We start from the raw sequence: 27,935 nt of genomic DNA on the forward strand, positions 1-27,935 counted from the left end.
TTTCACAAATCAGATGATCAAATGAAAATGGACATGAAAACATTTAGTAAATTATTATGTTTTTAAAAAGAGGTGCTGCTGTTTAAAAATAATTTACATGACAGAACTTGGCAAAGAGTAAACAAAATCATTAGTAATAACCCAGAAAATGTGGAAAACTAAGAAAAAGGCCCAACGAATTAAAAATAGAACATATCTTTCATCAGATTTGAGATAAGGTATATTGTGTGCTTTTAAAAATATGCATAAAGCAACTTTATACTGCACTTAAATGATCTGAGAAATCCAAAACATTTTCTCTTATAAATATATACTCTACGACTGGATGTAATATTTGGGCAACATAAAAGGATCCTGTAGAAATTTGTTGCTGCCAGAAATCTGGGATACAGAGTTAAAGATGGAGTGAATAAGGCATGGTAATGCTTTGTACAATTTATAGACAGCTCATATAAAAAACCAGCTATCAAATAGCATGGCTATAAGGGAATATAGTTTATGGGGAGGCTAGAGATGATGAACAAAAGGAAAACTGCAGCTTTAGATTAGTATTTTAGAAATAGTAAATCCATACTATTTTAAGTAAAAATGGATGATTTTATTATATAAAATTATGTTGGCAGAATACAGAAAATTACTTCTCTTTTACCTTTACATATTTATTTTAAGTACTAAGCAAAATGCAACAGTTGGAAGAACTCATGACGAACTACCAAAAGGTATTCATTTGGCAAAATTATTCAAGTTACAAAATGCTAATTAAATAAATGCACTTCAAAATACATGAAGTGTAATACAAGTGTATGAAAGTAGTGATCTTAAATTATTGATTTCTTTACCAAAAACTAAACACAAACAAGAAGCACAAGAGAAATACTGTCAAGTTAGACAGAAAAGAATAAATCAAACATATTGTTTATTGGGATAATTAAACTAAATAATTTTTAAAGATAACCAAACAAGTAATTAGGATTCAAAAAAGAATAATAATATTCCAATACTATATATTTTTTCTACCAATAAAAGAAGGAAGGATTTGTAGGCCAATTGAATGCTATAGACTAGACCCAGGTGCCTATAAGATAATTTGCACTGAGTTCTTCTTGGTATGTACATATGAACTTCACTGTTACTCAAAGGTGAGCAAACTTAGGCATTATGAAGGACAGGAAAACAATTATACCTGCAACAGGGCAAAAAATTTACACTTTAAAGTGGTCAAATGCATCTTTAGCATAAAACTAAAATAATATGCTTACAAATAATTCTTTTGCACTTTAGTAAATCAGGGCAAAGATTTTACCCTAATGAAAAGGCATATGGGAGGTCTCTGATAAGGTGACATCTTCATAGCTAAAAAAGAGATACCTATTAGAAAATTTGCATTCATATCTATAATCTCCATTGTAAAAAAAATGAATCATTAAGTTCACAATTAAGCTATTTAAAAAATATAAGGTGATAAATGAATAATATGTCATATGAATCATATTGCCAAATCATTATATTCTATACACATAAGTGTTATTAATAAATACACTCAATTCATTCTACAGGAGAAAGAATTGCGAGACTTAATTTCACATTTCAGAATTCCTGAGTCTTAGAGAAAAATAAGTACCAGAAACCAAACAAAATAAGCCTACTCTACAGTATGGCAAATAATACAAATCTGGGCATTAAGTTAACATTACTTATAGTTTTAAAGATGAAGACTATGGGAAAAATATATATGTACTTCAATGGAATTATAAACATGATTTTAAAGCTTAGTGTTTTAGAAAGGCGTTTTGATCAAACAAGGCCACCTGAGTGACATCTTTAATGATGGTAAGCCCACCACTTTAAAGGAATAACATCTTCATTTCAAAGCCTAATTATGAATATAAAAAGAAAAAGAAGTTTATTTTAATAAAATGTTTTAGTAAGACTGCAATAGGACAGCCCTTTGATGGAAGACCTAAGGAGGGTAAAACCAATGTAATGAAATTAGAACTCAAGTTCTAATTTGAGCCACTACCCATTTAAATAATTTCCCTTTTGCTTTGCATATTACACAGTGAAACTAAAAAAGGTATCTTAAGAGCACTTCAGTCCCACAATGTAGGATTTAAGCTTGTGTGTATCGGTATAATTGATCCTTACAAAAATACATTCAAACAAAAGTTCACGTCTATTTTCTAACTAGCAAGGAAAAGGAAAGCAAAGTGGTCCCACCTAAAACAATTAGAAAAAAAAAAAAAAAACACACCGTTTATCCTTTCTGGAAAGACTACCAAAGCAAAGAATGTCCAATAATATTATACATTTAAAATTGCATACTTTTACTCATCTTTATAAGTAGGAAAGATGCTTACAACTATTCATAGACTTTATAAATAAAGACACAAAGCAAAAAAATATTTGGATTATTTCTCTATTCATAAGTACCCATAAAGAAAACAATGAAGAAAAACTAAAGTGCAGACCTATAGGCCATTATGGGTATAATAAATGATAAAGAGTTGCAGCCAAAATTGCATCTACATTTACACTTACTTATCCACAAAATTATTCTTGCTTTTTAAAAAATGTGCAATTTAAAAACTAGTCAGTTTCTGTTTTGTTTTGTTTTTTTGTGCTGTAATACAATTAGAACTTGCATCTGCCCACTAGCGAGGGGACTGCTAGACCTTGGACCACACACTAGGCTCTGACAATCATACATTTCATTAGAATCATACAATATTGATTCCACCTCCAGAAAATGTTAGGGTCCTCTTGTTGTAGAATGAAGAGCCACTGATATTTGGTTGATTGCCTTTAACCAGAGAGGTTTTCAGTTCCATTTCGCAAGCTACAATAGCTGCATTCAATTCCACTTGAGCTCGATGAACTACATAAAACATGAGGCCTATACTTATAATAATCTGTGAATAAAAATAAAATATTACAGTTAACAATATTTTACATGGAAAAAGGGGAGAAATATATCCAATAAATATTTGTCTTAGAAATGTTACAAACAGGATGCTTGTCAAATACCGTTAGGTAAAATTTTTAAATAGTTTACACACAGTTGTCATTTATTCTTCCTTTGGCTGCCGGGTGTGGAGGGCCAAAATCTACAGGGTAACCATTATATGGTATCCGGTTAACACAAGGCAACTATACATCCCTTTTAGTCCATATTAAATGATGTTTGTTTGATACAAGTCAAGCTTCTCTCTTTGTACCAAAAAGTTTCCTTCAAGGAATAAAAAAAATTTCTACAATAGAGGTAAAGCTGGCTAAACTTTATTAATGTAATAATGTAGTATTATTTCTGTGCAGAACTATAAATGTCCATAGGTATTTTTAAGCCCACTTAGAGAGAAGCACTACCATTTGCAAATGACCTACCTGGTGCAGCCAAAATTTAAAATATTAAGAAACACTTTTAAAAAATGAAATGCCGGACTTCCCTGGTGGCGCAGTGGTTAAGAATCCACCTGCCAATGCAGGGGACACATGTTCAAGCCCTGGTCCAGGAAGATCCCATTTGCCATGGCGCAACTAAGCCTGTGTGCCCCAACTACGGAGCCTGTTCTCTAGAGCCCACGAGCCACAGCTACTGAGTCCACGTGCCACAACTACTGAAGCCTGTGTGCCTAGAGCCTGTGCTCCACAACAAGAGAAGGCACCATATGAGAAGCCCACGCACCGCAACGAAGAGTAGACCCTGCTTGCCACAACTAGAGAAAGCCCGCGCACAGTAATGAAGACCCAACACAGCCCAAAATAAATAAATTAATTTAAACAATTAAAAAAAACGAAATGCCAATAAGCTTCAAAAGAAATTAACTAGAGATTGTGAACACGAAACTGTCTATACTTTTCAAAACAAAAACAAAGGAACACGGTGAGGGGAAAAACGCCAGTCAAAGGGATAACTAGAAAAAGCTTTAAACTGAAAATCAGGTTCTAGTCTTGGTTTAGCCACTCACTAGTGCTGTGATTTCAGGTAAGTCCCTTTAAACCACATGGGCTTCTCCCACTGTCCAAAAGTTGTGGTCCCTCTGTGCTTAAACATTCTACATACAATTCAGCACAATGAATGTCTAAGCAGTCTACATCTTTTAAATGGTATTTATTCCAAAGTTCATTTTAAAGCAGTTCTTTAGAGTTCGGAGCAAATATTCTCAGTAGATATTGTTTAATGTCCCAGCAAGCTTTCAAAGGCTGCTCTAAGCATAGTGATCCTTAAATATAACACTGTTTCAATTAAGCCTACCTATAATTTTATGGGAGAAATATTCTAAATACAAGCGTTGAGGGAGGTAGGGGGAAGGGCAGGATACTGGGAGTAAGGTAGGTTGAGTAGATGGGGGAACCTGGAACTTGCACAAGGGAATCTGTACATGAAGCGAATACCCATTACTTAATACAAGTCTAATCAAATTAGTTATTTTATTCTATTTTTTATGTTATAGGAAACAAAGATATTTATTTTATTCATCCTTATTTAAAATATTTTCTTTTTTTAAATATTTTAATTTTATTGGAGTATAGTTGATTTACAATGTTGTGTTAGTTTTAGATGTATAGCAAAGTGATTCAGTTACAAATACACATACATTCATTCTTTTTTAGAGTCTTTTCTCATATAGGCTACCACAGAATATTGAGTAGAGTTTCCTATGCTATACAGTAGGTCCTTGTTGGTTATCTATCTTATATATAGTAGTGTACGTATGTTCACCCCAAGCTCCTGATTTATCCCTCCCTTGCCAGTTTCCCTTTTGTAACCATAAGTTTTTTTTTTTTTTTTTTTTTTTTTGCGGTACGCAGGCCTCTCACCGTTGTGGCCTCTCCCGCTGCGGAGCACAGGCTCCGGACACGCAGGCTCAGCGGCCATGGCTCACGGGCCCAGCCGCTCCACGGCACGTGGGATCCTCTCGGACCGGGGCACGAACCCGCGTCCCCTGCATCGGCAGGCGGACTTTCAACCACTGCGCCACCAGGGAAGCCCCATACATTTGTTTTTGATGTCTGTAAGTCTGTTTCTGTTTTGTAAATAAGTTCATTTGTATCTTTTTTAAAAATCAGATTCCACATATGAGTGATATCACGATATTTGTCTTTCTCTGTCTGACTTACCTCACTTAGTATGATAATCTCTAGGTCCATCCATGTTGCTGCAAATGGCATTATTTCATTCTTTTTTATGGCTGAGTAGTTATTTCATTGTATACCACATTGTTATTTCATTGTACCGATCCTCCCGGACTGGGGCACGAACCCCTGCCCCCTGTATCGACAGGCGGACTCCCAACCACTGTGCCACCAGAGAAGCCCCAAATTAGTTATTTTAAATGTAGGCCTTTAAATCTTGTCTTTGTTCTCTAACATATGAGCTCTCTTAAAAACACAAGACATACTTATTGAACACCCTAAGTTTGACACTATGTGGATGGTGATACAATGTAAAGAGATGAAAAAAATTTTAACTAATTGGGGGAGGGTGTGGATGAGATGCTAAGTTCTGCTTAGGACATGCTGAATTTGAGGTGCCTATTAGATATCCAAAGCAATTCAGTGAATGGGTCTAAAGGTATGGAAAGAAGGCTGAGCTGAAGATGTGTATTAGGGAGTCCTTGCAATAAACATAACAGCAGCAACCACAGTAACTTGATTTACCAAGAAGAAAAGTTTTCAGAGTGAGACTAAAAAGCTCTGGCTAGAATCTTGAGGAAGACCAAGTTAGGGGTGAAAAGAGAAGGAGGTGCTGATAAATGAGCCAGGCAAACAGCAAAAAAGATCAGGAGAGTGTTATCAAAGAAGCTAAGAGAAGAAGGTGTTTTTAAAAGGCATAGTCAACAGAATCTTAGGTTGTTAAGATGAGAACTGGAAAGTGCATCTGATTTAGAGAAGATTAGTGATGAAAGCTTGAGGGAAGAATTTGGTGAGGCCACAGAAAATAAGTTTAGAACCACTGAAAAAGTCTTTTGGGTTCCCAGCAAGGGTGAATGGGCTACATCTTTACATGGGATTTTCCCCCAGATGCCTTTCTGGAGCCCAGGGCCTGGCAATGTGTACTGACTCTTCCCAACAGCCCAGTGAAGTAAACAAAACAAAAACACAAAAAACTTTTTAAAAAGTTTCCCTATTAAAATGAATCAAAAAGAAAAAAAAAAAGAACAAAAAGAAAAACAAAAAAACAGAAGAATCAAACCCAAGTAGAAAGACAAGCTTTAAAGGGGAAAGCCTACAGAAAGTGATTTCTTCCGCGGTTAACTGAAAAGCAAGCCGAGAGTATGAGCAGAACATAAGAGGGTTAGTACATTTCTTAGTTGGAAATTGAGGGGTTTCCCATTTGAAGACTTTTGATTTTTCTGTTAAGCAAGAGAGGTAATCTGTTGAGAATGAAGAAGGAAGCCACGAGAGGAGGAAAAAACTGTGAGGAGGGTGAGGATAAGTTTGAAATAGTCATTGAGGAAAATGGGGGAACGGGAAGACAAAGGAAACAGAATATAGGGCAGTGTTGAGAAACCAGCTGAAGGTTTGCAACCATGAATTAAATATCACCAACTTGCTTGGTTGTATGACTTCCCCAAAAGAGCAGGTGCTAAAGCAGATCAAAACTTGCATTTATCCAGGACTGGGGTTTTGGCTGATGAGTACACACAAAAATATATGGAAAAGATTAACTGAACTGACAAACCATGGAATCTAAGTTGGATTTCAGTACAGTAAATACTTGTGCCTTCCTCTGAACATCTGTTTGGTATTTCTTTGATTTTACAGACACTGTGGACTCTATTTAGGTGGCTACAGTGGGAGGCAAATTTGTGGCTCATTTCTAGCGAATATGAGGAACCTCATGTTATTTACTCTGCTAACTTTAACCTACGCTTCATCCTTTTTTCCTATGCTAATTTTCTCCTTCAAGATGACTTCTTTCTCCTCTCTTTTTATTCTCCTGTATATCTTTTGTAAGCTAAATTAAATCCTCCCTGAAACAAATTACAAGTAACATCATCAATATATCCAATCAAGGCATAAACATGCCTTCACTTTTTTGTTGTTGTGGTGGTTGTTTTTTGTAAATGTCTGGGCTAAGAAACATTTACCTTTTTCCCCCTGTTTTGTATCCTAAGCTTAAATAATTTGCCAATTCAAGCAAAGGGGTAAGAAATCGCTTAGAAAAAAGAACATCCTATATTTTAAGAAGCACCACTGACAAATGCATGAACTAGTTTGTTCTATTACAATTCCATTGATTATAGTTGAGTAATTTACTAAGATGCATAGAAATATAAAGTATCAAATAGTGAATATCTTCTGAAAACTACTAATAATGAGGAATTCTAATTACAATGTCAAGAAAAAAAGATGTTTCAAATTGTTTTCAGGAAACTTGAAAAACATAAAATATGCTTAAATATACTAAAAAAATCAATCTGAGAATGTAGTGTACATCAGAATCTTAGAGTACCTTGGGATGATTATAAACATAAATTATTAACATAGATACTACGTAACACATAGAAAGTTTAGTATGTGATTGGCATGCTACATTAATAAAAATAAACCAACTGTAACAAAAACTCTAAACCTATAGCAGGTTATCTTAAAAAAATGTAGCTCTGAAGAAAAAATAGTAAAGAAAAATAAAAACTGACTTCCTGAATATCAAAAATATTACAAAATTTTTGTTAAAGCAAGCCCTTTCACTGACAAGCTTTATTTATAGTTTAATGTAAATATTCCTGGGCTTACTTTGTTTACTAAACTTGTACTGCATAAGCACAAAGAAAATTAACTCTGGCTTTATTTATCGTAGTATTTTTAATACAATATAGTACCTCAATAAATTGAGAATACCACTAACAGTAAATTGCAATGTGACACCATATATTCAATAACAGTATAAATTAAAACTTACAAGTCAAGGGACCAGTAAGTTAAGTCAGCTATCTCACTAGTATTATCTGCTCAGTAGACCGTTGGTTGTAAGTGTGGTCTCTAGAACCAACTGCCTTTGTTCAAATCCTGATCCTACCCCTTGCAGCTCAGACATTAGACAAATTATTATCCAATGGTGTGCTAGTAAACTAGCTCTTAAGGATCAGAGGTGGGAAGCTTGACTTAGAGCACTTGCCATTTTCCATAACTGTAGATACCCCCGTCATGACCAATTTCAAGCTACCAGTGTGACATCACTGAATGTACAATTGGCTCGAGATAATAGATAATAAAATTATATGCCTACTAAGGTTTTGGTAGGCATTAAATGAGCTTAAATATATGGCATATAAAGCATTCAATAAATGTTAGTGACCATCATCATCATCTTACTAAATCATCAAAAATTATGGTGATTTTATATTTTGGTAAATCTCAGGAATGAAATGTATCACAAGCAAATGAATTTTTAACTCTTCCTGCATATAATTTAAGGCACTGAATAAGTCTGCCTACATAGCAGGATTTTCCTCTTTTATTAACCTCTTATATTGAATTGTATGTACCCCAAACTATGCTATAATCTGCATGGTAGTAATAATTTATTATACAAATATTATTTGAACTTATAATGGAATACTTCTATACTTCTTATAAAGCAATACTTTCTAAAAAATTTTTGTTCACATCAAATTGTACTAGAAATAAATTTACATTGCCAGTATAATAATCTAAAAAATACAAATAGAAGAGTTCAATACCTTCAAAATTTGAAGGTAAAGTAACTAAGATAAAAACCCAACCCCACCAAATCTCATTATCTTTAGAAATGTAGTATTAACACTTCATACAAACTCAAAACAGAGTATTTGATTTAGTCATGACTTTGAAAATAATCACTGCAAAAAGAAACCTATTTTTGTCATTCCTTTTTTTTGTGTTTAAGAGAATTTTCAATAAGTGTCAATTCAGTTCTATATATTTCCATATATCCACACAATTAAAAATGTAAGTGTTGTCAAAATATGAAGTAGTACTGAAAGAACAAGAAAAGGTGTAAAAAGGAAAAAATCTTCTTAAATTATTTTCAGTGAAATTTCTTAGATTTGAATCAGTAATGTCATACAAAAAGGAAACAAAAAAAGACAAGCCTTGGCCTTAAACTCACCTGTAAACAAAAAACAAAATATCCACTAACACTTTGTTCTGCAATGACATCTTCCATGGTCCTCAGGGTGGTACCCAAATAAGAATTCAGGAGCTGGGTAGGAAGCAGTCCAACCGAAGATGCCATCAGATAGTTGGGTAAGGAGAGATCAGTAATCTAGAAGAGCAGATTAAATGGAATGATTCATTATAACATAAAATTTCAACTTTACATAAAACTGTGGTACAAGTCTTGTTAGCAGTTTTCCCTTGGAGTAGAGGAAGCTGAACTACTTTTCAAAGCATTCTGGTTTTTAAAAATGATTATAAAGGGAATACATACAGAATGTAAAAGATGAAATAAAAGTTTAAAGAAAAATTTTAATATTCTATTATTCTGCCATTGAAAGCTAACATTTGTGACTATTGTTTTTTCCTTACACGTAAATAAAATGTGCACACACAGATCACTCTGTAAAAACAGTTTTTTAAGTCTTCCTCATGTCATTTAAATATTCTTCATAAGCATACTTAAATGGCAATGTGGTCACTGGGCTTTGAAGCCAGGTAACTCTAGAATGACATTTAAGGGCGGAGTCTTTGAATATCAGTTTTTTCATTTGTAAAATGAGGATAATAACCACTACCTTACATGGTTGTTGTTAGGATGAGAAATATTTGTAAATATCTTAACAAATGCTAGCACATGACTGACACTCAAAAAGGTAGAAATTATTATTATTATACAATTACACTATTGGGTTGGCGAAAAGGTTCATTCAGTTTTTTTCCATAAGATGGCTCTAGTAGCACTTAGGTGTCTTTAACTTCATTCGAAACAATTTTGTTAGATTGTATTGTGACAGCTGTCATATCGGTGTGCATTTAAACAATAACTTATCAAAACTGAATTTTTGTAGCCATTTTAATATTAAAGATGGAAGAAAAAAAGCAAGATTTTCTGCATATTATGCTTTATTATTTCAGGAAAGGTAAAAACGCAGCTGAAACGCAAAAAAAGATTTATGCAGTGTATGGAGAAGGTGCTATGACTGAACAGTGGTTTGTAAAGTTCCGCGCTGGAGATTTCTTGCTGAACGATGCTCCACTGTCAGGTAGACCAGGTAAGTTGATAGTGATCAAATCGAGACATTAATTGAGAACAATCAATGTTAAACCACATGGGAGATAGCCAGCATACTCAAAATATCCAAATCAAGCATTGAAAATCATTTGCACCAGTTTGGTTATGTTAATCGCATTGATGTTTGGGTTCCTTGTAAGTTAAGCGGGGCGGGGGGGGGGGGGCGGGGAGGGGGGGAACCCTTCTTGATGGTATTTTCGCATGCGATTCTCTACTTAAACGTAACAAAAACATTCTGCTTTTAAAACAAATTGTGATGGGCAATGAAAAGTGGATACTGTACAATAATATGGAATGGAAGCGATCGTGAGGCAAGCGAAACCACACCAAAGGCTGGTCTTCATCCAAAGAAGGTCATGCTGTGCATATAGTGGGATTGGAAGGGAGTCCTCTGTTATGAGCTCCTTCTGGAAAACCAAACGATTAATTCCAACGAGTACTGCTCCCAAGTAGACCAACTGAAAGCAGCTCTCGATGAAAAGCGTCCGGAATTGGTCAACAGAAAACGCATAATCTTCCATCAGGATAATGCAAGACTGCATGTTTCTTTGATGACCAGGCAAAAACTGTTACAGCTTGGCTGGGAAGTTCTGATTCATCCACCATATTTACCAGACACTGTACCTTCGGATTTCCATTTATTTATGTCTTTAAAAAATTCTCTTAATAGGGTTTCCCTGGTGGCGCAGTGGTTGAGAGTCCGCCTGCCGATGCAGGGGACGCAGGTTCGTGCCCCGGTCCGGGAAGATCCCACATGCCGCGGAGCTGCTGAGCCTGTGAGCCATGGCCGCTGAGCCTGCGCGTCTGGAGCCTGTGCTCCGCAACGGGAGAGGCCACAACAGTGAGACGCCCACGTACCACAAAAAAAAAAAAATATATATATATATATATATATATATATATATATATTTTTTTTTTTTTTTTTTTTTTCCTCTTAATGGAAAAAAGTTCAATTTCCTGGAAGGATGTAAAAGGCACCTGGAACAGTTCTTTGCTCAAAAAAAGTTTTGGAAAGATGGAATTATGAAGTTGCCTGAAAATGGCAGAAGGTAGTGGAACAAAACAGTGAATGCATTGGTCAACAAAGTTCTCAGTGAAAATGAAAAATGTATACTTTATTGTTACTTAAAAACCAAAGGAACTTTTTGGCCAACCCAATAACACTGCGTGGATGTAGCACAATTTAACCATTCTTTTGCTGTAGAACATCTAAAATTGTTTCCTTAGTTACTTCTTTGTGTATATGTGATTACGTATTTTTTTTGCTATTATAAATTTTTTAAACCTATATGAAAACCTTTCTACATTAACCTCTGTGGGAGAACAGTGTCTAAAATATCCCCAATAAATCCATCTCATAGTATTCATGCCCTTGTGTGATCCTCTCCCCTAAAGTGTGGGCTGGACCTAGTGCTTTCTTCTAGCAAACAGACTGCACAGCATAAGGATGAGATGTTAGTTCCAAGATTAGGTTACAAAAAAAACAGGACTTCCATCTCTCCCTCAAGAAGGTAAGTTACCATGTTGTAAGCAGCTCTATGGAGAGGTCCTTGCTGTACCAAGGAACTGATGCCTTCAGCCAACAGCTAGCAAATACCTGAGACCTGCCAACAGCCACCAGAGTAAGCCTGGTAGCAGATTCTCCCCCAGTGGAGCCGTAAGATGGCTGCACCTCTGGTCAACATCTTTTTTTTTTTTTTTTTTCTGGTCAACATCTTGATTGTAGTACTGAGAGAGAACCTGAATTAGAGGCACCTAGCTATGCTGTACAGGAATTCCCGACCCACAGAAACTGTGAGATAATAAATGTTTATTAAGCCATTCAGTTTTGGAGTGATTGTTACACAGCAAGAAATGACTAATATGCAACTCCATTATTTTAGGAAAGATCATTCGGAATGGAATTACTGGATCAAACAGTAAAAACTGTTTTCCCAGAAGGTTCACAGTTTTACATACCTATCAGTAAGTAATGTATAGGTGTGTCCATTTCATCATACTCTTACCAACTTTAAGTTTTAAATTTCAATCTTTCTTAGTTTGATAGGGGTAAAAATAATGTTTGATCATTGTTTAATCTGTACTATTTTAATTTATATTTACATTAGTTTTAAATATACATTTGCACATCTTTATGGCTTTATTTGTTCACATTTGCTCATTTTTATTGAAATGTTAAGTGTTTTCTTATTTATTCATGATATTTATTCTTTTTATAGTAAGGGCAACTTTTTGTCCATTATATGTGGTAAATATTTTCCTTTAAAGTGTCTCTTTAATTTTATGTTTTGACATTCAAATGTTTCTAAATTTATACATATATTATTTATATATATTATTAATTGTTTCCTCTGATTTTCCATTGCTTTTAGCTTACGAATGTCTTTTCAGAACCCATTGTTAATTTCTTCCTATATTTCTTTTATTATATTTTCCTTTTAATATTTACCACTTATTCCTTCTGCAATTTATTTGAATTAAAGGTGAGGATTCCTTATTCCTCCCTTTCCCCAGTAGCCAATTTTCCTAGCATTATTTATTGAATAATCAATAACTTCTCCAGCAACTTATGATGTTTACTTTATTATAAATGAAGTTACTGTATATAAAGGGCTCTATTTGGGACTCTAATACTGTCCACTGATATCTTAAACCTTGTGTTGAAACCAAATTATTGTAAAGACTATCAATTTAATATCTCATAAGGAATTTCCCATCCTTCAAACCCCTATTACTCTTCTTTCTAAAATTTGTATAACCTTCTTACCTATTCATTTTTACAGATACATTTTAGGATCACTCTGTCACTCAAAAAAATTAGTAAATATTAAACTAGGATTAGGGTAAATTTATAAATTAATCTGGACAGAGATGCAATCTCCAGAATATTCAGTCCTCTTATCAAGAAATGTTTTTATAATTACTTAAAAATCCTCCACATTTCTTACTAAAGTTTGGTGGTTTTATTCACATGTATCAGTTATTTCTTATTAGTTTATTTCTAAGCATTCTGTGTTATAGTTGTTGTTGCTACTGCCATTAATTTTGAGAATAACTTTTCCACATCCTTAACTGGGTATTACTGTTATATAAGAAAGTTAGTGGCTATTTTATTAAATTTCACTTTCATTAATTTTTAGAGTCTGGTATTTTAATCAGCTACAGGTTACTCTATAACTACAATCTAACCTAATAATTATGTAAATCATGTTTTCAATAAAGATACATTTATCTCTACTCATAGATGATTAATTGGAGATACACCACTGCTGGTTTAGAAAGAATACTGCAGTGACTGCTTGTTAAAGATTCACCTAAACAATTACTGACTCAAAGACTGCTCCATGCAAGATGCTCTGGTAGGTGCCTGCAAGAGAGGCAGTACGACACAACTTTTACCTTGAAGAATTTACACACTGACAAGTACACACACTACTTCAGAAACAGGCAGAAAGGGAGCCTTGAGAAGAACTACACAGAAAGTATTAAAGAGTAAACAGGGATTAAAATCTCTGTAGGAGTGGGGGGGGCCAAAGGGCAATATTGTGGAATAAGAGGAATTTGAAATGAACTCCACAAGCTAATATGGGTTTGGCAGGCAAAGATAGGTGGGATGAGGAAGTTAAGGTGTTCCAAGAAGAGAATGAATAAGGACAATGTGGTAGGGAACATACAGGATGTATTAGTAAAGTTAGCAGTACAGTTTGGATTATTTATAGGGCAAGGGAATCCTGTAAAATAAAGACAGGGCAAGTATTTGGGGTGATACTTGTTATGGGCCTTGGGTGAAAGGCGAATGAGTTTGTACTCAGTAGAAAAGCTCTGGGGAGTCTAATGACATGAATGACATGAATGACATGAATGGGGCTAAGTATTAGGAAGGTTCCTCTATCAGTCTGGAGCACTTACAGGAATGGAAAACTTGCTTTAGAATTAAACATGTCAAATATATAAAATAAGTAAATATGACAAAAATGAATCATAAAAATTATTACACTGCAGTTAATAATAACATTATATGTTAGGGAAGTTATTTTTAAAATAAATATTTAAGTTCCAAAATATCAGAATGCAAAGCTTCAGTTCATAATCTTTAAATGTAATGAAGTTTCTCCAAAGAGAACACATAATTGACATTCATGGATGACGTCAATAATATCCAAACGGCTATTTTAAGAACAGATATCATAAATCTGAAACAACCCTGCCACTTAACTCTTTAACAAGACCCTTGTCCAAAGCATAAATCAAAGTTTATCAAACGTTTCATGACCGAACCTCATCCTACAGAAAAAGCAAGTGTTATTATTTAAATACGGTTCTTTTCTGAAAAGCTGCATAGCTAAATAAAGCAAAGAAACTAATTTCAGGTAATCATTGTAAACTGTTTTGCTGGCGTGTCAAATAATTTAACCAATAGAACAAAACGATAATACATACACATACAGTTTTTCAACTATTACTAAGTGTATTAAAGATAAACAGTTTCTAAATTATTCTAATATGGCATTTCCTATAAGCCATGATCCTATTCAGAATCTGCACCTAGTTCCAGTCTTTGACAAACAAAGCTAATTTAGAATACCTGTTCCCACAAAGAGACCCATCCAACCTTCTTTCCCTAGTAAGCCTTTACCCACCGACTTTTAAAAAAACATGTCTCCCAATCCAAAAATGGGCAGAAGACCTAAATAGACATTTCTCCACAGAAGATATACAGATTGCCAACAAACACATGAAAGAATGCTCAACATCATTAATCATTAGAGAAATGCAAATCAAAACTACAATGAGGGCTTCCCTGGTGGCGCAGTGGTTGAGAGTCTGCCTGCCGATGCAGTGGACACGGGTTTGTGCCCTGCTCTGGGAAGATCCCACGTGCCGCGGAGCGGCTATGCCCATGAGCCATGGCCGCTGAGCCCGCGCGTCCGGAGCCTGTGCTCCGCAGCAGGAGAGGCCACAAGAGTGAGAGGCCCGTGTACTGCAAAAAAAAACAACAAAAAACAAAAAAACTACAATGAGATATCATCTCACACCGGTCAGAATGGCCATCATCAAAAAATCTAGAAACAATAAATGCTGGAGAGGGTATGGAGAAAAGGGAACCCTCTTGCACTGTTGGTGGGAATGTAAATTGATACAGCCACTATGGAGAACAGTATGGAGTTTCCTTAAAAAACTACAAATAGAACTACCATATGACCCAGCAATCCCACTACTGGGCATATACCCTGAGAAAACCATAATTCAAAAAGAATCATGTACCACAATGTTCATTGCAGCTGTATTTACAATAGCCAGGACATGGAAGCAACCTAAGTGTCCATCAACAGATGAATGGATAAAGAAGATGTGGCACATATATACAATGGAATATTACTCAGCCATAAAAAGAAACGAAATTGAGTTATTTGTAGTGAGGTGGATGGACCTGGAGTCTGTCATACAGAGTGAAGTAAATCAGAAGGAGAAAAACAAATACCGTATGCTAACACATATATATGGAATCTAAGAAAAAAAATGTCATGAAGAGCCTAGGGGTAGGACGGGAATAAAGACACAGACCTACTAGAGCATGGTCTTGAAGATATGGGGAGGGGGAAGGGTAAACTGTGATGAAGTGAGAGAGTGGCATGGACATATATACACTACCAAACATAGGGTGGATAGCTAGTGGGAAGCAGCCGCATAGCACAGGGATATCAGCTCGGTGCTTTGTGACCGCCTGGAGGGGTGGGATAGGGAGGGCGGGAGAGAGGGAGACAGAAGAGGGAAGAGATATGGGAACATAGGTATATGTATAACTGATTCACTTTGTTGTAAAGCAGAAACTAACACACCTTTGTAAAGCAATTTTACTCCAATAAAGATGTTAAACAAAACAAAACAAAACAAAACATGACTCCTTGTCCTACTTTCCAAAAAGACATTAAATGTGAGCCTAGAGTATTCCCACTGGAATTCCTTACTACAATACCCTGGGATCTTGGCTCAGGACGTTTTCCTACTCCAAAGACTCCTAGAAATCTCAGCCTAGGATGTCAGTGTTATCCTGCCGGTTAGATTCTGTGATCAGAAATACTCCAGTGAGTGTTCCAGGGATGGTGAATGCTGCCTGATAGCCATCTTCCCATGCTTTTAAAACTCTAGAAGCACCATGAAAGTATACACATTCTTATTCTCAGAGGTACTGTGATTTACTTGGAGATGTAACTCACTTGTCTGGGTCAGTAGGGGTTACTGTAGAATATTACTTTACCATATACCAGATAGATCCTGAAAACAAAGACGTGCCCATCTGAAGGAAAAAAGAAAGAAACACTTAATTCTGAATAGCAAGAGCTGATTCTTCTCTGAACACATTTTTGAAGCTGACAATAAGAGAACTCTGTCTTTAGATGGATCACTCAGATGCTCACTGAACCTGAGGCCTGCTGTCCTTTCAGGCACGGCACAAAGCACAGCTCCCCTGGCAATCCTGCCTCCAGCCCCTCTGCTTTCTCTATTTACGGCTGTTTACACAATGGCTTTACGGGCTTTAATTTAACACACTAAGAAACTTTATCATTTTTACAAAGAATATCTTGACACAGATCGAGTGAAGAATATAAAGGTGATCTGTGTATGGAAGAACTCAAATTTTATCCATAGCTTTGTGAATCTCTATTAGTTTTGGCAAATTACACCTTCCTGTATAGGTGTGTTTCTTAGTTTATATAAAAGCAATGCTGCTTATTGACAAAGTTACTATTAAAGTAAATTCCAATTAAAATATATATTTAGTAATATTATACAGAAAAAAATCATGAATCCCCATAATAATTTTTAAGGAATGGTCAAAAGAAGTTAAAATGACTACATTTGCTCTTTTCATCTAAATATTATTGATAAATTATATATTTTATAATATATATCCTAAATATTGATACTTACTATCAATATTTCAGAAACAGAGAGGGAGAAATAGTCAACAAATGGCAAGTAGTTTTCATTTCCAGAAATATGAAATTTTAAAAACTGGTTAAAGGAAAAACATTAACTGCCCATTCCCTTCCCTCCCCAAAATACCTCTTTCAGTGTTCCCAATCTCAGTTGCCCTAGCTAGACACTTCAGAAGTCAGTCACACCACTCATTCTTCCCTCATTCTCACATCCAATCATCTACCCTTTCTTATGGATTCTACCTTTTACATATGTTAGAAATCTACCCATTGTCTGTGCCTATTCCTATTCAGTCTCCCCCTCTCTAGTCTTGATACTCTAGACCTACCCTCCACTCACAACCTATGCTAAATTTTGCAGAAATCTTTTAAAAATGCAAATCCAATCCTGCTTAAACTCCTTCCTACTGCCATCAGAATGAAGGTCAGGTTCTTCAACATGCAAACTGCTTCATGACCTGGCCTCTGAATGTCTCATGCTTCATATCACACTATGTTCCAGACACATCAAAATTCTCTTGTTCTTAGAACATTCCTTGCTCTCTTCTTTTTGGGCCTTTATACATTGTTCCTTCTGGCAAGAACACTTAGACCCTTCCTCCCACTCCTTTTATTTGGGCAAAGTCCCAAACTATCTTTCACTACTCAGTCATCAATTTCTCTAGGACACCTATCCCAAGCTCCCAAGTCTGCATTAAGAACTGCTCTCAAGTTCTCTGACAGACACTATTACTCGCCAAGTCCCTTCACACTAGAGAGTAACGGAAGGTTTCACCATCTGTTTGCCCTTTACCCCTTCCTCCGACTATAAGTTTGTAAAGGAAGGGACCCATCTGTCTTGTTCCTCATTGTGTCTCTAGTCTTTAGTATGATGCCTACTATATATCAGATACTAAATATATGTTGATTGGATGTAGACTGTACCAACATTAAAATTGTTTTGTTTATAAATGTGGAGACTTATAATAGTTGCCAGTTTATAAACAGGCTAGGACGCAAAGTCCACTTGTAATTGGCTGTTCAGAAACTAAACATGCTTTCCCCCTTCCCCTCAGAGAAATAATGTATTAAATGGAAATTAATTCATTATCAGCAAAATATTAGCCTTGATATATCCAGAATGTTTTCTCCACTAGACTGCAAGCACCCTGAAGGATCTGGGATGGCTTTATTCATTGCTATTGTATCTCTAGCATCTAGAACAGCAGTGGGCACAGAGTAGTACCTATCAGTTACTTGTTGAGTGAATACTGAATGAACACTAAAAGCATTTCCAGTAACCTCTGAGGTCAACCTGTTATCAAGGTTAAGACCCTCTGTTCAGGCAGCAACCCTGAATGTACTGAGAAAAGTCTTGCTACCGGAAAAAAAAAAACAACAAAAAACCAACAAGGCAAGGGCTCTGAGAGACCCCACAATAACAGGTAGAGAGAGCATCAGTGTAGAGGCTTCTACTGACAGAGATAGGACAATAAATCTGTCTACAATGCAGAAACCATCTTCATATATACAGATTTTTTCATTAGTTTACTATCCCTAAATTAGGAACTGCTTTTAACGGTTCCTAAATATTTTAGGGGTCAGTGATCCATTTGAGAATCTGATTAATACACACATTGAACCTCCTCCCCAGGGGGGGGAAAATATATATATATCTTACTGCATATAATTTCTGGAACATAAGTTAAAAAGATCTTCTTTATAGAGTTATGACAAACTATAGGTTTATTACTTCTACTCATTCAACAAAAATTTATCAAATGCCTTCTACACGTAAGGCCCAGGTCTAAGCAAGGATAAAGATACAAAGATAGAAAACCACAGCTGACTGTGTGGTCATTTTAAGTCATTTTGTAGTATACTTAATGACCAAAATGTTCATTACATTCAGTAAAAAGTCACAAAAATCATTTATAACATTCACCCACAATGTTATATAATAAAAACACATGCATAACAAATGCAAAGACTAGAAAAACAAACACTGAAATGTTACTGATTTTTCTTCTTTGTACTTACTATACTTTTCAAAGTTTTTACAATGAATACTTATTTCATAGACAGAAAAAGCAAATACTGTTAAAATAAGTTTTAATAAGACTCTCTGTCTCTAAAGAAATTTTTTTTATCTAGGAAGGGGTAATAAGATATACTGTATTCATTACTGTGATACAACAGGCTAGAGATACAGATTTGTGAATTCTAACCCCATATATGACACATGAAAACCACAGAAGCTGGTGAGATAACTGAAGAGGCACAAACAGGAGAACACAGTTTTGAGGAAGCAATAGCCAGCTATACTCAGTGGTACTGTGAGGTCTAAGGATGTGGGCATGACATTTTTCAACTTGTTCATCATGTCTCAACCTTTAAGACTTGATGACTCCAAGCTCCTTCAAAACACAGACTGTGCCTCTGTCTTTCTATTCCACCTGAACTGTACCACTGGCAATGAATCAGTATCCTTTAATAGTAAGAAGAAATAATCATTAGATATACTGGTACAGTGACAAGTATCATGACCCATCATCTGTGTATGAATGAATGATTATATCTATAACACAGAATAAGAATGTAAGAAGATGAGAAAACATTTTTATAAAACATACTATCACCAAACTGTTAAATAAAAAGTAATGCTAGTTACTCAGAACATTTGTCTTTTTAAGAGCAAACTCTGAGACCCGGTCTAACCTCTCTCATTTTACAAATAACAAAAACTGGAGGCCAGATCATTAAATGACTTCACCAAAGTCACACAGGAGCTGAGACAGAAACTAAGGTCCCCAAAGAGTCCATGAGGCTAAGATTTTACCATTTTTCTGGTCTTTCAGTCACTAGCTAATAAAATACTTTTATTTAATTATAATAAATTTCAGTTCGATTGTGAACTAAATTACTAGAAGTAATGTATCTTTTTCTTGATTACTCAAGGCAAACTCTAGGAAAATACACTACAGTTACATTTGCTTCAACTTTGTCTTTAATCTTATTTTGCTGTCATTATTTTAGTCAGTACACCAGTTTCACAGCTCCCTGCCCCTCCCAAAACAAACAAAGAACCTTTCTGTTGCTGCTTCTAACCTATTGTGAGCTAATAAAAATAGCCAAAGTAACTAACAGTTAGGTAACATAAAATTCTTTAAAGTGGTTCCACTGAGAAGTGAGCCAGGATGATGGGTCAGGCCTTGCACTTTTAAATTTACTCATTTCTTTTCTTTTATTTCTTTTTATCCACATATGGTCTTTTTTATAAAAAGGGTTTTGCTAAATACAAAGGTAAAAATATATATATGAGAGCTTAAGGGCCTCCTCCTACAGTTGCAGGGGCTCAGGCCTGGTGGCTGTGACTGCTGTAGCTCTAAGGCAAACTTTTTCTGCAAAGTGCCAGGTAGGAAATATCTTAGGTTTTGCAGGCCATAGGGTCTTTGTCACAACTACTTAACTCTGCTGTTTTATCTTAAAAAGAGCCACAAATTGTACATACATGAATGAGCATGGCTGTATTCCAATAACACTATTTACGGATGTTAAAATTCCAATTTCATGTAATTCTCACATGCACAAAACATTATTCTTCTGATATTTTTTCAAATCATTTTCCTGGGATGATGTCTAATTCAACTGTGTAGAACCTTGCCCAGTGCCTGACACATGGGAGGCCCTAGGGCAAGTGCTCTGCAACTATCAATGGAATAAGGAGATCTCTGAGCAACCCAGCTCTGCTCAGATCAACAATAGAATTTTAGGTAAGTTCATGACTCTACAATTTACTAACTGTATGTTTCTGGGATAGTTATTTCATCACTCTGCCTCAACTACCTTAGCTTAAGATGAGGATTAGGGTTTATATGAGTCTTAAATAAGTAATGTATACATGTTAGAAGAACAGTGCCTGGCAGTTATTAAGTACAATATAAATAATGGTTAAATTACAAACAAACCAAAAATACTTTGAGTATCAATGTCCTTTTTTTGGAACGCAGAGGATAGACAGAAAGAAATAGTAAGTAATGAGCAAGCTATATATTTTACCACAGCTTTGTAGCAGGTATTAGTAAACACATTTTACAACAGAAAGTATGGCTCAAAAGAGTAGCTCAAGACGTCAGAGTAAATGTTAGAACTAAATCTAATTTCAAGTGTGTGATATTTTGTCCTCTATATAACTGCCTATAAGCCACTAATAACTCCTCAGAGGACTGTTGTGATGATTAAAGAATATCATGTATGTAAATTTGCTCTGCATACTGTAAAGTGGTATACAACATATGAAAAAGAGGATCTTCCATGCTATGTTTTATGTTTTTATTTGAGGTTTCAAAGATTTAACCATGATGGAAAGAAAATTTCCCATGTGGAATTGTTTGAGAAGTTTTTCTATAACCGAAGTGAAAACAGAGAATGATTTTTAGGATCTCCTATGGAACAACAGCAACAACAAAATCAAACCCCTTTGGAAGTTGCAAGCACCAATATGAATACTGTTACCCATAACAACCAATTATCGTGTAATATATTTGGATTAAAGTTGACATTTCACAGGTGGTAACTTTAAACTGTAGAAGTTCAGATGTCTCCAAGGGGGCATCTTATAGGAAACCTTACAAGAATGCTTTAATGCTTACTCAATACAGCATGGGATGTTATTCTTATGAATGTTTACAGTTTTCAACTTTATCAACAAAAAGGAAATTCTGAGGCTACAGACAAGATTTGCTATGTCTGAATCAGAAATAATCATGTCTACCTCTTAGAATGAGGATGAAATAGTTAACACATCAAAGGGCACTTAGTAATTGTGGAATGATAAGAGAGAGGCTATAGAGGTAAGATGAGCACTGGGAATTTATCCTGAGGGGAAAAGAAAACCCACTTGAGAGTTTCCCTGCAGGGAGTACCAAGATTGGATATGCATTCTAGAAAGATCTTTCTGGAGAGAGAAAAAATTAGAAACCCTTGTTTAAGAAGCAAGGAGACCAGATGGGAGCCTGAGATGCCTGAACCAGGGTAGTGGCAGTGGACTGAACTGAAGGGCCTGGGAGGCAGAATCCATAAGTCAAGTGCCAGAGTCATGAAGACTGCTACCAAACACTCCAGTTCTCTCTCCTTCCTGGCACACACACTACCCCTTTGAAGTTAGCTGTGGCCATGTAACTTGTTCAGGCCAGTAAAAAGTGAGATTACTTCCAGGTGAAAGCTTTAAAAACCAGTGCGCAATTCACCATGTCACATAAACCAAGTGAAAAATGGTGGCTCTGTCATCCTGGATCCCAAAGTAAAAACGACATAAAGCAGAGACTCCCCACCCCCTCCCCAAACCAAGTTGAACCTGGATCTGTGTCAAGTAAGTAAACAAACCTTTGATTTTTTTCTTTTTTATACTTAAAGAACATATATTTATGAGAAGTCATGGGAAAAATATGGCATCATATGCAATATAGAGTCTATTTAATCAAAAAAATTTTTTTAATTGTATTATAAATGCTGGAAGCATATATTATAGTCCCCCAAATCATAAAAGCTGAATTCAAAGTATAAATTAAATTTATCTCCTTTTCATCATAAACAATAATTCAAGCTGCATTTTTAACAAACCTTTGCTTTTTAATCCACTGAGGTTTGGGGGTTGTTACTGTAGCATAACTTAGCCTATCCTGACTGAAGCAGTAAGAAACAGTCATCCTAGATACGTGCCCAGATAAGAATAGTATCTAGAAACACACACAGACTGCACGTCTAGAAATCTGTCTTAATGTACAATAATACCTACGGATACAAGACTACATCAAAAACACTGGTCGGGGGAGAGGGGTTAACTATTTCCCAACAGAAACAATGAGTGCATTTTTAAAAGTGGAAAAAATTTAAATATGTCCTTTGGAAATTATATTTCTTATAATCTAAGAATTGATACAATGAAGTGTTATGTACTTATTTTCCATTTCAAGCTTTTCAAAAGTGAGTGTCAGTTTGCTTATCCCTTTCTAGCACACATGGGAGAAGGAAAGAAATAAAGAATAGATAGGAATCAAGGGAGAGCACCTTTCCTTCTTCTATACATTCACCTTTTACAATCAGCTCCTGCCTCTAAAATATAAAAACCACTAAGAATAATAATTGCTAATAATTTTTGAGAATTGAGTATGTGCCAGGCAAATACTCAATGCCTTCACTGCATTAGCTTATTTAAGCCTCATAACTCAGCACAGACTAATCAAGGACTATTTCCAAAGCCTGTGCCCCTCATGACCACTATACTTCACTTCCTCTTTGAAGTAGGCCCAGATAAATTTCTTTAATCATGGGCATTGATTAAAGATCAATCAATCGTGGACACTGAAGATGAGTTTTAACTGAAATAGCGGGGAAATGGGATAATTTAAAAGATAGGTAGGGGGCTTCCCTGGTGGCGCAGTGGTTGGGAGTCCGCCTGCCGATGCGGGGGACGCGGGTTCGTGCCCCGGTCCGGCAGGATCCCACATGCCGCGGAGCAGCTGGGCCCGTGGGCCATGGCCGCTGGGCCTGCGCGTCCGGAGCCTATGCCCCGCGGCGGGGGAGGCCGCAGCAGTGAGAGGCCCACGTACCGCAAAAAAAAAAAAAAAAAGATAAGTAGGGAAGAAAAAAACAAAAGAAATATGCCTGGAAAGGGGGCAGCTGTGGGTAGCCTGAGGGGTAGGAGGGCGGAGAGGTTAGAGGCAGAATGAAGTTCTAGAAGGCAGAAGGGAAAGTCAGGCTAAAACAAAAATCAGCCTAAACTAAGCTTTCTTTTCACTCACATACCCTGGGTGAATTCAGTAAACAGTTTTGGTTGAAAGAGCTACTAAGCAGACAGTCAATAATAGAAATGAACAAGATATAATAGACTATATCCAATGGCTCCACAAACCCCCTGCTTATGGCCAAGAGTGAGAATTACACACAGTACCATGCACTTTTTCAGCTGCTCTGGGGTTTATAACTCAGCTCCACCACTTGGTAGGTCGGTGATCCTGAACAAGTTCCTGCATGCTTGAGCCTCCATTTCTTCCTCAGTAAAACTGTACCAATAATACCTATTTTAAGAGGCCAGTTTTCTTTTTTTCCTTCTTTTCTCTTGACCCCACAAAGCCAACTGAGAATTGCCCCTTGTCAAGTTTGGTTTCAATTACATAATTACCTTAAATTATTTCCAAGTACGAAGTATAACTTCTTAATCACATGTTTAATATGTTTAAGAGATTACTTTTAAAAAAACCTAACTTATTTTTAATTAAGAAATATATAGAGTCCACATTATATACCCGGGACTATACTAGGTATTAAATATACAATGAAGAAACAGAGTTATGGGTTGAGACCCTATCTTCAAACCATAGTGCAAAGTTTGACTCTACCTAGGTGACCCTGGGTAATAACAACAGTAATGGTGACAAAAGCCAACATGTGAGTGTTTGTTAATCCAAGGTCAGTAGCAGTATTTATTTTATTAATTGTCTCAATAATCCTATGAAGTAGGTACCGTTACTTTCCCCATTTTGCAAATAAGAAAATGAACCACAGAGAGGATAAGTAACTTGACCAAGGTCAACAGATTCTATGGGGACAGTAGAATTCCAGAGCACCAGCCCTGTGTTCCAGACTATTAGACAATAGTCTATAAAATATGTATAATCACCTTCTGCAGGGTTAGTTTAGATTAGAAATAATATGTGGGAAAGAGCCTAGGATAGTAGGCACATGTAGGTGGACAAGAAAATGCACACGGAAATTATACTAGAGAGGAAGCAAACTAAAGGTATGAAACTATTCAGGTTCCTTAGTTCCCACTCTCTTTCAAAGTCTTAGGATACTTGACCTATTATTATCCAAGGTTGGGTCAAAGTTCATGTTTATAGGAGGTTGTGAAAAGGTAAAAGTTTAAGGAAGCGAACATACCAAACTGCCTGTAAACACCAAACTGTATCTGTACAGAAAACTCCTTATCTATATCCATGCCTCCCCAAGCTTCAATCTACAGTCATTACTGCTGTTGGTTAGAATCAACATGAGATTTGCAAAAGGCATTTAAAAAGAAAAGAAGAAAAAAGAGAAAAACCTTAACTTCATCACAGAGAGGTAGGTTGGTTAGAATTATTCTTAACATAAAACAAATGAGAAAGTTTCTAGAGACTACCAATTTATTTTTGAGACAAAAGAATGTGTCAGAATAACATAAAATACATTGATTCCTATGGATTTGAGTGCTAAATTTCTTTCTTCACAGTTTTCTTTAGGTCTAGCTGAAGAGTTGAGTTCCTGGGAATCTCTATATGAACTCTTTGAACTTTAGAATCATTGAATTTGAGGAACTCAGTAACCACTTCAACCCCTTCACCTTAGAAAAGTGGAAAGCAAGGGCAGATAGTGTTAATAATTTGTTCCAAAGACACTAAGTTTGTAAATACTGGATTCCTTTCTTCCAATGGGATGGTTTCCTCACTTCGCAGTGTTTCTCTTCCTCAGTTACAATGTGATGTACATTAACTAGAAATACCTAAACTGAATAAGCAGAACATATGAATACAAGGCAAAAAGAGCACAGAAGGTGTGTAAAAAGACAAATATATTCTCACTGGGAGAAAGGTTATCTGTCCTATTTTGTTTTATCCTACTACCTAGTGATTTCAAAATGAAGTTCCTCCAAAATAAGATAAAAAGGAGGCTTCCCCCCCATTACACTGTAAAAGCACATTACTTGATGAAAAAAAAAGCCTATTAAAAATTTTAGGAAACTCCAAAATATGGAGTCTGTAACTACCCTCTACACTGTTTACCCAAACACTTCCTTTAGCCCCACGTTGTTAAAAACTTGAGTCAAAACACTGGATGCATTTACGCAGGTTAGAGAGAAAGCTAGGCATGTGAAGCCTTTACCCCCTGACTGTTGCCAAAGCTGCTACAGAAATCAGATGACAAATGTTTAAAATGGATATTTCCACTCATCTCCCCTCATAGTTAAAAGGGCTCTTCATTTCTTTTTATATTTTTATTGGAGTATAATTGCTTTACAATGTTGTGTTAGTTTCTGCTGTACAACAAAGTGAATCAGCTATACGTATACGTATATCCCCATATTCCCTCCCTCTTGAGCCTCCCTCCCACCCTCTCTAGGGCTCTTCATTTTTAATCAAACTCATACGCCAAAAAAGGAGTAGCTCTTTCTCTACCAAATCTCCTATTGAGTGCCGGACTTAGATTTGCTTTGTTTGAGATTTCTCAGGGTACGACGGAAAGTAATTTTAATTCCTGTTGTTAATGTCACTTCTCTGCTGGCATTTATCTGTTGGAGCGTCCTCCCAGGGCTGTCACAAGATCGCTCAAAAACAGACTTGGAGAGAGATGGACCAGCGGGACACCACTTACCGAGAACACTGCATTCTGAAGCCCAAAAGGTATGGGGGTCAGTCTGGCCAGTGCCACCACTTTCAGGCCACTTCCTCCCTCCACGACGCGAATAACGGCGCTCAGCTTCTCGCTGCTTTGGATCCTGGCGGTCACCCAGGCGGTGAGCAGCCGCTTGCAGACCACATGGGCGATAAAGGTGCCGATGAGGACGCCCACCACCATTAGTCCCATGCCCAGCACGAAGCCGTACAGGTAGCCGGCGGCCACGTTGAGCACGATGTACCCCCAGCCGCAGGGGAACGAGACCACGATGAAGCCCACCACGAAGAGCAGGACCCCCAGCAGCGAGTCAAGGCTCTCCACCCAGAGCAGGAGGTGCTGCAGGTAGCGGCGGACCAGGGCCAGGGAAGCGAAGCACACCGCGGCCAACACGCAGACCAGCACCAGGCTCCGGCACCAACAGGTGCTGCCGAGGCAGCAGCAGCGCCAGTTTCTCACCTCGGCCACGCCGACCACCACGCCGCCGCCGCCGCCGCCGCTCCCGGGGCTGCCCGCCAAGGCCGCGCCCGGCGCCGGCAGCTCAGAGGCCGCAGGCTGACCGTGGTGCCCCAGATAAGCTCCGAGCAAGGCTCCGGAGGCCGCTGCCGCCGCCGCCGCCTCCGCCGCGCTCGCCCCGCCCCCGCGGGGAAGGCGGTCCGCCGAGTCGTCCCCGCCCGCCGCCCGCGGCAGGGCCCAGCGGGGCGGCAGTTCTGCGTGGCCCGGAAGGGTGTCGTGCTGCAGAAGTCGTGGCAGAGTCTGAAGCAAGCTCCCGCTGGGGCTCCACATGCCTCGGCCCCAAACAGGCCCTCAGCCGACCAGTCCCTCCGCCGCCGCCGCCGCCGCCGCCGCCGCCGCCGCCGCGCCCATCAGGCGGCGGCCGTTCATGGCGCCCCGCACGCCTGGCCTTGACTCCCCGCGTTCGGTCAGGTGGCAGTAGAGGGCCTCAGAAAAAGGCAAGGACTCGGAGACGGTGGGATGATGCCGCTGAGTTAGAAAACTCCGGACCCCACACAAGCAGTGCCCTCCCAGTTTCGGCCAGAGGGGGCGGGGCCTTAGGCGCGCGGGGCGGGGCCTGGCGGGAGCTACATTTTGGCCCCGCCACCGTGACGCACAGCCCAGCCGGCTGAGCGGGTAAAGAGAGGGGTTGTGACCGCGTAGGGAGGGCTGGAATGCTGAGGGGAGCGTTTGGGAGGGCAGAAAGATCAGAGAGTATGCGGGCACCGGAGAAGGAGGGGACTGCAATGAGGTGTAGAGTCGGGTGACGCGCGGTGAGCGCGGGGAGCGCCGGGCGCTCCCGGCCTTCCTATTAGGCGTGCGCGTGCCTGCCTGTCAGGGCAAGCTCTCCTTTTCTCGGACCCAGTCGCAGTCCG

At 37.6% G+C, this 27,935-nt stretch overlaps 1 protein-coding gene across 1 annotated transcript; it reads right to left on the reverse strand.

Moving 5' to 3' along the window:
• Positions 1–576: 576 nt before the first annotated feature.
• Positions 577–27,351, reverse strand: TMEM64 (transmembrane protein 64). Its single transcript, XM_004283225.3, has 3 exons — positions 26,545–27,351; positions 9,095–9,250; positions 577–2,909 (listed from the first exon to the last, which is right to left on the reverse strand). Exons 1-3 carry the CDS (start codon positions 27,349–27,351, stop codon positions 2,718–2,720), a joined length of 1,155 nt encoding a protein of 384 aa, XP_004283273.1. The 3' UTR covers positions 577–2,717.
• Between the last annotated feature and the right edge of the window lie 584 nt (positions 27,352–27,935).

The sequence above is a fragment of the Orcinus orca genome, chromosome 17 (genome assembly GCF_937001465.1).
Source record: "Orcinus orca chromosome 17, mOrcOrc1.1, whole genome shotgun sequence".
Taxonomy (NCBI): Eukaryota; Metazoa; Chordata; class Mammalia; order Artiodactyla; family Delphinidae; genus Orcinus; species Orcinus orca.

Bases quoted from the DNA above. Each gene is read 5' to 3' on its own strand.
- TMEM64 (XM_004283225.3), bottom strand. From the start codon at position 27,351: ATGTGGAGCCCCAGCGGGAGCTTGCTTCAGACTCTGCCACGACTTCTG. The intron at 9,251-26,544 runs GTAAGTGGTGTC...CTGCTCTTCTAG, and splicing joins TTCAGAATGCAGTGTTCTCG to ATTACTGATCTCTCCTTACC. The intron at 2,910-9,094 runs GTGAGTTTAAGG...TTTTATTCACAG, and splicing joins ATTTTGTTTTTTGTTTACAG to ATTATTATAAGTATAGGCCT.